We start from the raw sequence: 13811 nt of genomic DNA, 5'->3' as shown, positions 1-13811 counted from the left end.
ACCTGTGTCTTTTTTCTAAGCCTGTAGACCAATGCTAAGGGATGTATTTGCCCAAAGTGTGTGTGTTTGATTTTTTATTATTACTAACTGAAAGGTACCAATAGATTTAACTTACAAAGGTACATAGGGTTTTAATTAAAAGCTTCCATGGTCTCGGTCCTTAACAGGTCTTAGACCTAAGATACATTTATTTCATTTCATACATCTGTGGCCCAAGAAATTGATATGCCAACAGTCAGCCTTGGGGACAGGAGTAAAGTGCCCAAATTTTTTTGCTCTGTAGTTGGTCACAGAGTGCCCTTTAATAGTTTTAGCCTGAACCATACTAAAGAGTATTTATTTCGCTTGTTTAGTTCCTTAAAATTAGTATTTATATAGTACATACTGTGGGTAGAGTTAAAATTGCTTAAAATTAGAATTTTCAAAATAAAAAAAAAATTTATGCCAGGTCACACCAGAGTTTATTCTGCAGGAGTGCCTAATAGTACCTTCAGAAGTTAGAGATTAAAGTAAAAGAGTTGAATAACTTAATAATGAAGAAAGTAGAAGTAAATTCCGAAGACCTATATCTATGCTTTAATAGTACAAGTCTGATATTTGTGGAACGTTTTCATACATTTTTCTAATGATTAATCTAATGATTAAAGCCAGAAAATAAAACTTTTCTGAAAGTTTTATTAAGAGCTAATAACCATGATTAAGAGTTAGAAGAGTGAAGCCCTTAGTAGATAGTCTAACACCCTTTCTGAGTCACAGTGAGATTCCTAAGTGATTCAGAGAAGTCTCTGAGGGCCTTAATGACTGCAAGAGTGTGGCAGTGAACCTTGAGGCACGAGGGCCAATGAGCCATCTTGTCTCCACCTCTTGGATCCTTAAGTAGATTTCTTCAGGTCCTTCTATCCCAGCACAACCCACCTTTTAAGGTCTAAGTTTATACATAAGCCCAGAACAACTACTGGCTTGTGACTGCACTCAGGTGATCCACCTTCAATGCTGATTTTTGGAGAACGATAGGGAACCAGGAGCTCTAGGGCTCCAAAGACACTTGCTTTGTCAGTTTCACAGTTACTAAATGTGGAGAGTATGACATGGAGTCACTGCCTTGGGTGGAATTCCAGCTCTTTGTTTCTTAACATCCTTTCTCTGGCTTCATGTTCTCTCTCCACAGGGCACGGCAAGACCTTCACTGCTACTCTTGGGCATGTTGACTCACGTGTGACAAAGGGCATTACTTTTCTCAGCCTTGGTGAGTGAGAGGCACAGGCGTCTCTCTGCTCTGTCTCTTCTTCCGGTACATGTTATGCCTCATTTTCCTCATGCCTCTTTGGGACTCAGGTTGTGATGACTATGACTGACCTTTTTGAAGCCAGATAAGGGAAGGTTTCCTCTGGAACGCACCCCCCCCCCAGAAAAAAATCAGCCTTTTGGCAGGGGGGCGAGGCAATGCATCTCCTTTCTTAGGGAACCTGGGCTGTGGGCTTTCTTATGTTTTTAGTAGGAATCCTAAAATGCCATTTGTTAGTATAAAGATGATGACGGTGAGCGAGAGGTTTCCTAAAAGCCTATGAGAAATAATACGTGATGTTGTCCCTTGATTCTAGAGAGACAAAGGCCCTTGAGAAATTGTCTGTTCCCTGTTGGTAATTGCTAGAAGCTTCTGAGTCCCATAAATTATTTATGGATCAGCTTGATTGTTTTTCATTGAGTAAGTATGGTAAAGGGAACTTGAGTATTTGGCTTAAACATAGTGAGTCTATAATGAAGAAAATAAAGAAGGGGATTATTGTACCTCCCTACTGAAAGCTGCTGTTCCATGCCAGTTGGGGTGAGGGGCACAAACTGGTTAGCACAAGACTAAACAGAACTGTTGTTTGCTTGCATATGGGATATGGCACAATATTTTAAAAAGAAAAGCTTTAGCTTTCAGGTTTAGAGCAGATGGATTCTTGAAGATTTTCTTCTTTCCCTGTTTCCCAGCCCATCTACTATCATGACAAAGGTTTAGGAAGGTGTTGTGTGAAGGAACTGGGCAAAGTGAGAACCAAAGTGATAAAGACCATAAAAATATTTTTTTTGGGTCTTTTTTAATCGAAGTATAATTGATGTCCAATATTATATTAATTTTAGGTTTACAAATAGTGGTTCAGTATTTTTATAGATTATACTCCATTTAAAGTTATGACAAGACAATGGCTATATTTCCCTGTGCTGTACATTCTTATACATAGTAGCTTGTACCTCTTAATCTCCTACCCCTATCTTGCCCCCCCATTCCCTCTCTTCACTGGTAACCACTCGTTTGTTCTCTATATCTGTAAGTCTGCTTTTGTTTTGTTAAACGTATTTGTTTTATTTTTTAGATTCCACATGTAAGTGATAACATAGCGTATTTGTCTTTCTCTGTCTGACTTATTTCACTGAGCATAATACTCTCTAGGTCCATCCACACTGTTGCAAAGAAAAAAGATTTTTATTTTGAATGGTACTATTGATGAGGAGAGATATCTCATGCTAAGTGGGCCAGTATGTGCCAGTTTTTAATATGAGCTCTGAACCTGTGGGAAGTTGCTTTAGAGAGGCCTGCTTCTACTGCTTCCTGTGGTAAGAAGGATAAATATAAGGTTTCCTGGGTCTGAGACTTGATTCTTATCAGAAATCCTTTATCAGCATCCCATCTCGAGAGTGATGTGGGGAACTCTCCACTAAAAAAACTTAGCCTTTTGTGAGGTCAAAGGTATCCTTCCTCTTCTTACCCCTGGGATTGACTCTTGAAAAGGGCAGGCATGATTTAATCTCTGGTCTTCAGAGCGTGGAGAGGGCAAAAATACTAGAGCTTTGTAAAAATAGGCTATCTCACATTAAGCCATCTTTCCTTCTTTAAACAGATTTTAATATATAGGCACAAAATTGTACCCAAGATTAGAACTATTCTAGAGGTAATTTTTATGACAACAGTATTGCTTTTTGAGTGATGTCTTTTTTGCAATTTATTGCATGGAATTTCCCTGAATTGTCACCCTCTTAAAAGGGGCTTAAATTGATTGAAATATTAAAGAATAGAGTTTTGGAGGAAGTTTTCCATGAACCCCAAACACCTGTATATAAGAAAGATATGTTTATACATTAAAAAACTATCATTTTAAAAATTAATACTATATTCTAAGTGTTTTACTTGTTATCTTGATCCTTACAACAATTCTTCTTGGTGACGTTATCCCCATTTTACAGGTAATGAAACTGAGTCTCAGAAAGTCTGTGATGTGTGCCCAAGCTTCTTCTAGTGTCTCTTATCAGGGGCACTATATTCGTTTATTGCTGCAATAAGAAATCACCACACATTTAGCCCCTAGATAAATAACACATTGTCTTATGGTTCTGGAGGTGAGAATTCTGCAAGGAGTGAGTCCTGAGGTGTCAAGGTGGGGGCAGAAATGGTTCCTTCTGGAGATTCCAGGGAAGAATTCATTCTTTGCCTCCTCCAGCACATAGAGGCTAGCATGTTTTGGCTTGTGACCACATCACTCCAGTCTCTCGCATCATCATGTGGTCTCCTGTAGTCATGCTTCCTGTTCCTCCCTCTTACATTGGGTCCACCTGGATAATCCAGGATCCCTCCCCCCCACCTCAAGATCCTTAATCACATCTACAAAGTCCCTTTTATTACTTAAGGTGACATATTCATAGGCTCTGGGGATTACCATGTGGACACCTTTTGGGAGCCATCATTCAGCCTACCACAGGTACTATTGACATTTTTGGTGAGAAAGTAACTTTTGGGTGGGAGGGTCCTGCACATTGCGGGATTTAACCTCCTTGGAGCCCACTTGCTCATCAAATGGCAGTAGGAATCTCCCTTCTATCTGAAAAATTGTGACAACTCAGAACACCCTCATGTATTTCCAAATGCCCCCTCTCCCAGGGACATAGTACCACCCTAATTAACTGGCTAAGCTGTAGGGCTAGGAGTTAATCTAGGTCATTTGATGCCTTTCCACTGTGCCCTACTATATCGTTATTTGTGTTTTTCTACTTATGCATTACCATAATGGTAACATTATTGCAACCACTTGTGCTAACTACTTTAACATCACTGAATCCACAGTGACTGAAAGGACACTTATAAGTCAGCTGGTTAGTTTTACATCCTCTTTCCTTTCCCTTCCACAGAATGCCTTCTGTGTACATTATTAGCATGTATTTCTTTGCTTCTTAGGGGAAAAAGAGTCTAGCTGGCTCACTTATAATCTAAATGTTTCATCTATATGAAATTCACTACTGTTGTATGAGTTTCTTTGTTTTTCTAAGATCCTAGAAAAATTATTGGCAAGGGCTACTTCTACCTTGCCCCCTTCTCCAGAAACCTATTTTTTATACCTTGCCTCAATCTGTATACAAATGTTCTTTGTACAGAAATATCTAGTGCAGGGACTGTGAAGATGTGCATTCTAGGCAGCTTGCTATGCATGGAAACAAATTAGTACTTCACAAAGTGTCAGAATGCCTGCAGAGACTGTTTTGATGAGTATCAATTTAAAGCTTCTTTAGAGAAGATGACAACGATGATGAGCAGTGGGCAGACATAGGAAACTAAATTGTAGAGCTTCCCCCACATGGCAGAAATTATGCAGGAAATTCCCATGATAAGCTATTTCCAGCCTGTCAGATTAAGGAATAATTCATGTTGCTGGATATTTTTTATTCTAACTTGCTCTCAGAGCTCATTTAGATTCCTATAAAGCCACAGTTCTCTTAGAAACAAAACTACAGATATAAATTAAGATAACCATGGCTAAATGTCTGAAGAAAATGAGATATTGCTAGGAAGATGGACCGTACTGACATCAGACAGCTTCTTATTACATTGGTCAAAACCTTTGTGTTTTAAGAGGTTCAAAGAAAAATAGGGATACCGTAAAGTTGTTGGCTTTATCTGTACCTATACAGCTCTTGCCACGTGGAACTGACTTAAATCTTTCTCTCCCGCAGACTATTATGTAGCTGTTTACTTGCCTGGTCATTTCTTTCATCTACTTAACATTCAACATCCAGACCTGATCTGCCACAGTCTGTTTCTGACAGGTATGGCTGTAGTTTTCCCCCTCGTGAACAGGGTACGTTTGGGTTCGTTTTAACGTTAATATTTATGTTTGGGGCAGAGGGGCTTCTTTTATTTGCTGATCTACTTTTTTTTTGGCCAGGAAACAGTGAAGTGATTGATATGCTACCTCATAGTCCTTTACAGTCACTGTCAGGATCCCTGGTCCTGGATTGGGGTTCTGGAAAGCTCTATAGGGCGCTCCTCAACCAGTCATATTTATTGGAGTTCCTGTGGAACACCCGGCTGGACTGCGAGAAGCTGGCCTTGTTGCACTGTGTGCTCTCATGTGGCCGAGACTCACGGCGACTGGAAGCCAAGGTGGGAATATAGCTTAAGTTTAAAAAGTGGCAGATGGACAACACGTGTACATTTAGTAGCTGAAATGAACAGAAGTTATTTTTATTTGGTAACAATTGAGGTTTACGGTCTCCGTCGTGACTTGAACATATTCTTCGTTTGTGCTCCTTTTTTATGGACACAGACCTCAGACTGGGAGGGTGTGTCTGTTCTTTTCACTCTTCTCTTTTCCATATTGTGAGTAAATGTTAGGAAGTGCTAACAAGGAAGTGCTCGGTAAATAGTTTCTCAAATATCTACTTTTTCTCCTGGTTTGTATTTGGTGTATATCATGAAAAGGACTAAAATCTGGTGGTAAATAAAATCTATTTATGACATTTTAAATAGAGATAGCTCACATTTATATTTCACATTATAGTTTATGAAGCACTTTCATACATCTTATCATTTAATATTACAGCTATTCTGTGAAGTTGAAGAAACCCCCCATTAGACTTGATTGGGACCAATGGGTGGTTGGTCGATTGAAAAAAGATGGCCTAAATATTTTCTTTTAACCTAAAATATATAAATGTACATTTATTCCTGTATCTTTTGATGTAGATTACAGCCCTTTCTTTGTGTATCAGCTAATTGGAGTTCAAAATCGTTTTTCTTTCATAAAACCACTAAGTAATGTCTTGACTTTCTTTATCTGTACCTGTATGGCTCTTCCAGTTACTTTCTTTTTCTTTTCATTTTATTCCCTAAGGAGGTCAATAGTTTAAAAATCCTCCTTTAAATAGTTTGTGTATATCAGGCAAGTTTTTCTTTTATAGTTGTCTCACACCTAGTTTTTTAATAAGTGTTTTAGAGACATGCCTTGGAGTCTTTCCCAAGCTATCAACTTTTATTGAGCCGCCAGCATTCTTTTTGTATCCATATTTCACTTGTCTATGGTAATATTTTATTAACTTAACTAATTGTGAAAATAAGCACAACTAGCTTGATGAGTAGGTTTGGAAATAAGAACAATTATTGGCAGGATCAGAAATGCAAGAGTGCCCTATGGCTAGGCAAGCCTCATACCATCAATTCTAAGGTCGGGAACAAGGGGTTTCGTTCCTGCAGCAGGTGAGGATGGTTATAGAGGTTGATTGAGAGAACTGTTGATATAACAGGGATTATACCTTCCTTGATAGCATAGCCATGCTCACAATGATTAAATGGTGTAATTGAGCTGAAATTCAAACACAGGTCTGCTGCCTCCAAGCTCAGTGGTTGAGTTTGGTTTTCTCCTGTATCCATAGCTCTTCACACTGCGACTTTGCTGTAATATGTCCTACTCTAGCAAAAACGAACACTGGATTCAAGAAGGCTTATTTGGATCCCAGTCAAGGGCATTTATTAAAATGATGCATGAAAAGGACCTCATTTATATTTTATCCACACAACCTTACGTTATGTATCTCAGAGATTGTGTAGAAGTGAGTGTGTTCTTAGGCAATTCTAAAAGAGATATAACATTTTAAACTATTCATATATATTTTGTACTTCTTTGGTGGTGGGGGCAGGGTGCAGATTTAAATACCAATAGATTTGTCTTCTTACTTTTTAAAGATTATTCAGTGGATTTCTGAGAACATCTCTGCCTGCCATTCATTTGACCTCATTCAGGAATTTATAATTGGTAGGTGTTGCTGATGGTGCATATTAAGTTGAACCCTTGACCCTTTTGCTTCAGGGAAAGCAGTAACTTGATAATGCCTCAATCTGTCAAAATGCTGTTTAGGAGTGTTTTTTCATTTTTTTTAAAACTCTGTTGTAGTCAGCACCTAATTAAATTTCATTCTCTTGTGGCTTTGTAAGAAGCTGTGGCTGTTCAGAGACTGATGACATATAAGATACGATCTTGATTCTATAACCTTATTAGTGATTTATTTTAAGCATTGTGTTGGCTGGTTCTGTGTGAAGTGGTTATAACGTCATTTGGATAGATGTAAGTGCCAAATAATTTTTTAAAAATTATTCTCAGTGTAAAAAGTAGAACCTGAACATTTTAATCAGCGGATAGAACCATGATTAACCTTTTGCAGATGAAGGATAAGGCAATGAAAACTTTTGTGGGTTGGCTTGTTTGGGTGCATTACAACGTCTACTGCCTTATTCTTCATATTAAAACGTCTTTTTTCCCCACCAAAACTTACTCAGCTTCTTCATATTGGAGCATCTATCCAGAGACAAGTAACATGGATAAACTCTTGCCATACTCCTCACTGCTCACTTGGGATACAGTAAGTTAACACTTTATATTCTTTCTGTAATTAAAATTGATTCACTGCTGTGGGTCAGTTGTAGGACGTTCCTGTCACAGTAACCAAGGTTGTGATTTCATTTTCTGTTTTGATGCATAAGGATCTGAATTGGAGTTTTCTGGCAGAAAAATAATAGTGAGTCCTTGCTGTTGGCCAGTTTTATTTACATAAAACAGCAGAACTGAAGGAGAAGGCACAGCATACGTGTTACTCTTCCTACTACCAAGCAGAATGAAGCCTCTATCATCTTCAAATGGTTTTAGTTTTTAATTTTTTTCAAGCAGCTAGAATAGACGAAAATATTTCTTAGGGTTTTATAAATGAGCAACGGCTGGACCACTGCTGTTATTCTGAGCTGTTCTATTTACTTAGTAGATTAGCACCTTCATGAGCTTTTTTCCCAGCCTTAGAAAGAAAATCTGTGATAACTTTAGAATGTCAAGATCAGTAAAGTCAGTAATCTTAAGCAAATCCATGCCATTCAACCTTTTCTTCCTGTTGGTCCAGACTCCCTTCCTTTTAGTTGGGAAGAAATGTTTCAGGAGAAAACATTGTTCATTTTCTCTTGAATGTGGTTCAGTGAACTGAGCTTTGTTGGATCAGAAGTGAAAACCATGTATAGGCTCCCCCTGAAAAAGGTTCTGCCTCTCCTCCTTTCATATTTAGATGTTAGAACTGCTGTGTGCTTAGTCTCAAGGCAGAGGTTTGTATCAAAAAAGCACTTAGAAAAGTAAATTTAATTCAGGTAGCACAGACGCAGGAAAATAAGTACTAGGATAAATGGTAACACTTCCCATTTTGTTTTTAGACTATCTAAATATAGTCCTTTAAAAAGGCATATCAGATGTGTTTGATTAATTTTTTTCCTTTTTTTTGTTTTCTGTGGCTGCGCCGCGCGGCACACAGGATCCTAGTTCCCCGACCAGGGATCTAACCCGTGCCCCCTGCAGTGGAAGCGCAGAGTCCTAACCACTAGACTGCCAGGGAAGTCCCATGTTAGAAAAATTTCTAAATTTTTGGTATACGCAATGGTAGTGTTTTCCCAAAGGCCCTTTCTTCTTTGTCTCTCACTGTTAGAGTTCGTAAACTTTCATGCCTCTCTGTAAAATTATAAGGAAAGATCTGAGCTTGTTTCTTCTCCAGGCCCTCATTGTTTGAAGAACCCTTGTCAATATACATGCACACTCTGTGGTAATGTGCCAGGAAGTTCGCAGGTTAATCCCTACCCCTCCCCCAGAAGCAGGAAATGTACATTTCATCTTCCTCCCTTCACCACCCAATGCTGGCTGTCGCTGTCTTGTGTTCAGTGTCTGGGAGGCTGGGTCTGGACCTCTGGTTCCCAGGGTTGTGTTTAAACATGGTGCATGTGTTAGTTGGATGTTGTGTGAGTGTCATCCTGACAGGTAGTTCTTCACATTTGCATTTCTCCTCCTTTGTGGGGCAGAGGAAATGTGTGGGCATACAGAGTGACATCAGGATGTCCTACAAAAAGTACAATATGAAAAAACCCAAAGTTTTAACCACTGCGTACAGAGCTTATTTTGGGGTTTATCATGTTGCTTTAGACTTCTGGCGGTTGGAGTAGGTTACCTTAAAGGTCTCTCCTAATCCTGAAATTCTATGAGCCTATGATTTTCTTTAGCAATGATGTAAATCATTTTCTTTTCTCTAATCTGCATATGCTCTTAATGCTATACCCTTAATAAATAAATTTCGTACTTCTGTATGGAGACAGATTATTTCTGTAAATAACTGAATTGGGTTTTTTAAGATACTAGAAAATATTGTCCTACACATAGATAATCCTGAATTATGCTTTGCAGACAGTGAGCCTTGTTATACTTATTTGAAGATGCTATTTATAACCTAGAGCTGTAGTGAAATTTCTGTTGCTGAGTAGTGATAAGTGAAGCATACATAGATTTTTATTACAGGCTTTCTCCTGTCCATTGGAGGACTCAGTTGCTTGAATGTTCGGGAAGTTTATTTCTCCATCCCTGTGATGCCATTTTTCTCAGAAATATTGTATGTCACTAAAATCCAGGACATTTAAGTTGTAAACAAATACCAGGTTTTATTTGTATTTTCTTATATATCATCTACTTAGTGTTTAGGAAATGAAAGAGGAATTGACTAGTTGACAGGTTAATATACATAATTAACATGGAAACACACTTTTTAAAATAAGTGGCAATTTTGTCAGTTTATCTTTTTATTTAAATTTCTGTTTTAATGCTCACTAGTTAGCAGAATGTTATAATTTGGACTTCCTGATATGAATTGCGTCTTGCACATTTGCCATGGTGATCTTGCTAGGTAAACACTTTATGGGGATCTCTTATTTCCGAAATCACGGTAGAGGATGAGGTGCAGAACAGTTTTCCACTGAGGTCAAAAAAGAATCCCATTAGTGAGGCAGGGACCAACTATAATACATTTAAGTGAAAGAGAAAGAGAGGGAGGAAGGAGTAAAAAAAAAAAGGAGTGTCCACCTTATTATTATACTTGATGGTGCAAATATAATTTGCCTCCTTTGTTCTTAAATGGAAATGTGTAAATAATACATTATTTACTCTGTATTTCTTCATAATAGTTTATCCTTTCCTTTAGTGACACTGTCAACTATTATAATAATAACTTTACAGAATATTTCCCTTCCCGAGGCAAGAGATAGGCGGTGTTCACTGGTATTTATAAACCCCAAGTTTTATTTAAAGTAGAGGTTAGCAAACTGGGAGCTGCCCTCAGCTTCTGTCTGCACGGAAGTCACTTCCTGAAGGCTCGGGCTGGGGGTAGTTGATAGGTTTAGCAGTTGTGTGTATGTTTTTCCCCCACCACAGGAAATTCCTGGAATAACCCTTGTGACAGAAGAGATTCCGTTGCCTCTTATGAAGGTAAGTGCTTACAGTGAGAGACAAAAAGCCCAGACCTGCGTGGCTTCCTCGCTGGCCTCACGGTCGCCTGCCCCCAGTGTCGCAGTGGTTCCAAAAGGGATTGTAAACTGTCAGGGGAGGATGCTGCAAGGGGTAAGGCTAGTTGTCTAGGCAGTCCTTCCTAAATGGTAGTCACCAACGACGATATCAGGGCAATGCTTAGGAATGCTCTTTGAAGAGGGAGGTTTTCTGAAGACAGAGAACTACAGGCTCGATGTGAAGTGTATAGAAGTCATACTTTCCACCGTGCCTCAAACCAATCCATGCTGGAGGAGTTCTTGTAAATTTTCTTGAGCAGACCTAGGAGCTGTTTTTTTTTACTTCACTTGCATTGTCACCCCCTCACACACACACACACACAGACACACACACACAGACACACAGAATCTTAAAACCATTAAGTAACCTGGGCTGGGATTAACTAATTTCCTTCTCGTTCTGAGAACAGTGTTTCTGTTTCTCAAGAGTGACCTGCTCCGGCTGTCCCTGTGGTCTCAGCACACACCTTCTTCCTGCCCTCCAAGCAGCAGCGTTAGTGTCTCTCTACAGTCTGGTGGTTTCAGAGGAGTTTCTGGTACAATAGGGAGGGTGGGGTGGGTGAGCAGAGAAGAATGTGTATGTAGTTAAAACCAAGGAGTATTTTAGCATAGTTTTCTTGAAGCTCCTTTGTTGTTTTTGGCATTGCCTCCTGTTAATTATAGCTTGGTGTGTGCTGGGAAATCTCAGCTTTTGGCAGCAGGCAGCCCAGTATGCTGCTGCCTTTTACTATTTACATTTGATTCTTTTGGACCCACAAAGGGCAGGGCAGGCTCAGGCAGCTGAGGGAAAGCCTTGGGCGTTTGAGGTCACGGTGATGCCCTGGGGGTGAACGAGGGCTGACTGGGGCAGGTTTAGTGGTTCTGGGTTTTGGTCCTAAGAATGGTAAAGGGAGATGGACAAGAGATGTATCTAGGCAGCAGAGTGAGACAACTGTGAAGGTCTATAAAAGCAGGAAGACGAGGGAAAAGAAAGGTTTGATTAATAGCTTAAAAGATTCTTATTAAGAGCCTCCATCCTTTCATTTTATTGTTTCTGCTTTTACCACTAGTCCAGAAAATCCATACTGTGTTTAATGGACACACAATAAACCAGTGAAGGAAATTTTAAAAAGAAAGCAATGTCACTCACAATTCTACAGTTCCTAACATATTGTCTCTTTGCCCCATTTCCTCTTGGTCTTTGTCATAGGTTTGCATGTTTTACCTAGTAGTAATGGCCATCTAGTGATATTTAATAAAGATTATGTATTATAATATATCATATACATTTTCATGTTGGTACCTAAACTTCATAATTTTCATAATTATGGTTTCTAATGACTCCATAGGTTTCCACTGTGTTTCTGTGTCTTAGTTTACTTAATCATTCTTCTGTTTTGAGACATTTAGTTTGTCTCTAGCCCCCATTAAAAAACATTTTTTTTTTTTGCTATTAAAAATAATGTGGCAGTGAATACTTTCATGTAGTTTTTTTGTGTGTATGTGATTTATTCCCTTAAGGTTAAATGCCCAGTAGTATTGTTGGGTGAAAGGCTATGACAATTTTTATAGCTTTTGATTCTTATTGCCAAATTGATATTCAAAAAATGTTGTGCTCATTTACACTGTTACAAGGGATTTATGAGTTTATCGGTTTTACTATAACCTTACATTATTGTGTATTTTCATTTAAAAAATTAAGTAAGTATAAAAGAGTGATGGGAAGGTTCTCAAACTTTTTACCACTTGCCTTATTTTAAGAATACAATTTGCCTTTGCTTGGAAACAAAATAGCTTATTTTTGCACTCTCTGATTTTTTTCTTTTTTCTTTTCTATTTGTGTGTGTGTGTGTAAAATTATGTTTTTATGAAGTTCATTTTTCTTCCTTCTTGATATTCACTTTGCCTTCTCCTCACGTTTTTCTCTTCTCCCCTAATTATCTTTAGCATTTGGCTCTGCAGAGGGTTGTTTCCCATGAACTGTTCCCAAACATGCTTGGAAACTCTTCCGAGACTCCACATACATTCATGTGTTAGTTAAGAAGTGTTACGTAGGACAAGTGTGAGCTGTAGATCTCTTCACTGTCCTCTCCACGCAGACACAGTCCATCAGGGAAGGCAGAGGAATGCTGCCGGGATTTGCCTTGGGCTCAGGAGAAGACGTCACTGGGTTTGGTGGCCAGCTCCACCCCAGTCCCCCACTGCCATCACTAATCATCCCTTCCAGTTCACAGGACACCTGGTCCTGATAGCTCTCATTTGTTTCCCCATCTCTGCTTGCATAATACCTCTCAGAATAAGCAGCTGCCTTTGACCTAGTTCTACCGCAATTCCCAGCCTAATTATATTGCAATGGATCTGGTTGCAGTGGCACATCCCACCTACTTTTCCTCCCTCCCCAGCCCATTATGTGACTGTTCTTGCAGCTTCCCCGTAGGAGTTGGCTTTGAGCACCCTTGACCTGAAACACAAGTTACCTTTCGAAGGCATGCTTGCTGTAGGACTTTCCACGAGGCCCAAGGGACCCCAGACTACTCTGACCACACTTGCTTCCATCCTGCTTGGAAGATGACTGTGCTGATAAGGAGTCTGAAGAGGGAAGAGCAGAATGAAACTAGATGAGCACTTCCCTTCTGCTCTCTCTGCAAATAAGTTTAGTGTGAAGTGAAGCACTTCACAAATGTTTAACATATGAACATCGAATTTAATTGGTTTATACCAGTTTACCACCTGAAAGACAAAAGCCTTCCTTTATAGAATGGTTTCCAAAAGAATTTTTAAAAAATGAAACGAAATGTATGTTAAAACAAGGCCCTCACCTTAAAAAGGAATGTCATCAAGAATGGCCTTCCCAAGAATGAATTTATCTCTTCCACGGGAAGTCATGTAAGGATTAAAAAAAAAAAGTAGAAACTATAGCTTACTTGAATATCAAGAATGGAGAAATGGAGTATTTTTATTAAAGTATTGTTAAGCCAGACATCTTTAGTTTCATTTTATAAAGTAAGGAAGCCTTTAATTTAATCATTTGTGTAGCGACTATTAACTATCTGACCTAGAGACTGGGAAGGAGAAAGACTTCAAGCCCCGTCCCAGTTATGGCCACTCCAAGTGAGGGCATTGCTGCAGTGTCCATCAGGGGTCTAGATGGCCCTGAGCAATTGCGGAAAGA

At 39.0% G+C, this 13811-nt stretch overlaps 1 protein-coding gene across 5 annotated transcripts in view; it reads left to right on the top strand.

The window, feature by feature from the left end:
* Positions 1 to 13811, top strand: part of GSAP (gamma-secretase activating protein) — an 87308-nt gene that overhangs the window by 40240 nt on the left and 33257 nt on the right. For all 5 annotated transcript variants that reach the window (XR_003002290.1, XR_003002291.1, XR_003002292.1 and 2 more), the window contains exons 14-19: positions 1169 to 1246; positions 4987 to 5079; positions 5199 to 5416; positions 6995 to 7064; positions 7586 to 7668; positions 10530 to 10583. Coding sequence is in view for 2 of the 5 variants with exons in the window: in XM_024738109.1 (XP_024593877.1) it covers positions 1169 to 1246; positions 4987 to 5079; positions 5199 to 5416; positions 6995 to 7064; positions 7586 to 7668; positions 10530 to 10583 (596 nt within the window). In the remaining 3 variants the exon portion in view is untranslated. The remainder of the gene's footprint in view (positions 1 to 1168; positions 1247 to 4986; positions 5080 to 5198; positions 5417 to 6994; positions 7065 to 7585; positions 7669 to 10529; positions 10584 to 13811) is intronic.

Source organism: Neophocaena asiaeorientalis, unplaced genomic scaffold (genome assembly GCF_003031525.2).
Source record: "Neophocaena asiaeorientalis asiaeorientalis breed wild unplaced genomic scaffold, Neophocaena_asiaeorientalis_V1.1 scaffold170, whole genome shotgun sequence".
Taxonomy (NCBI): Eukaryota; Metazoa; Chordata; class Mammalia; order Artiodactyla; family Phocoenidae; genus Neophocaena; species Neophocaena asiaeorientalis.
The sequence above is the reverse complement of the archived record's forward strand: the minus strand, read 5'-3'. Positions and strand labels throughout refer to the sequence as shown.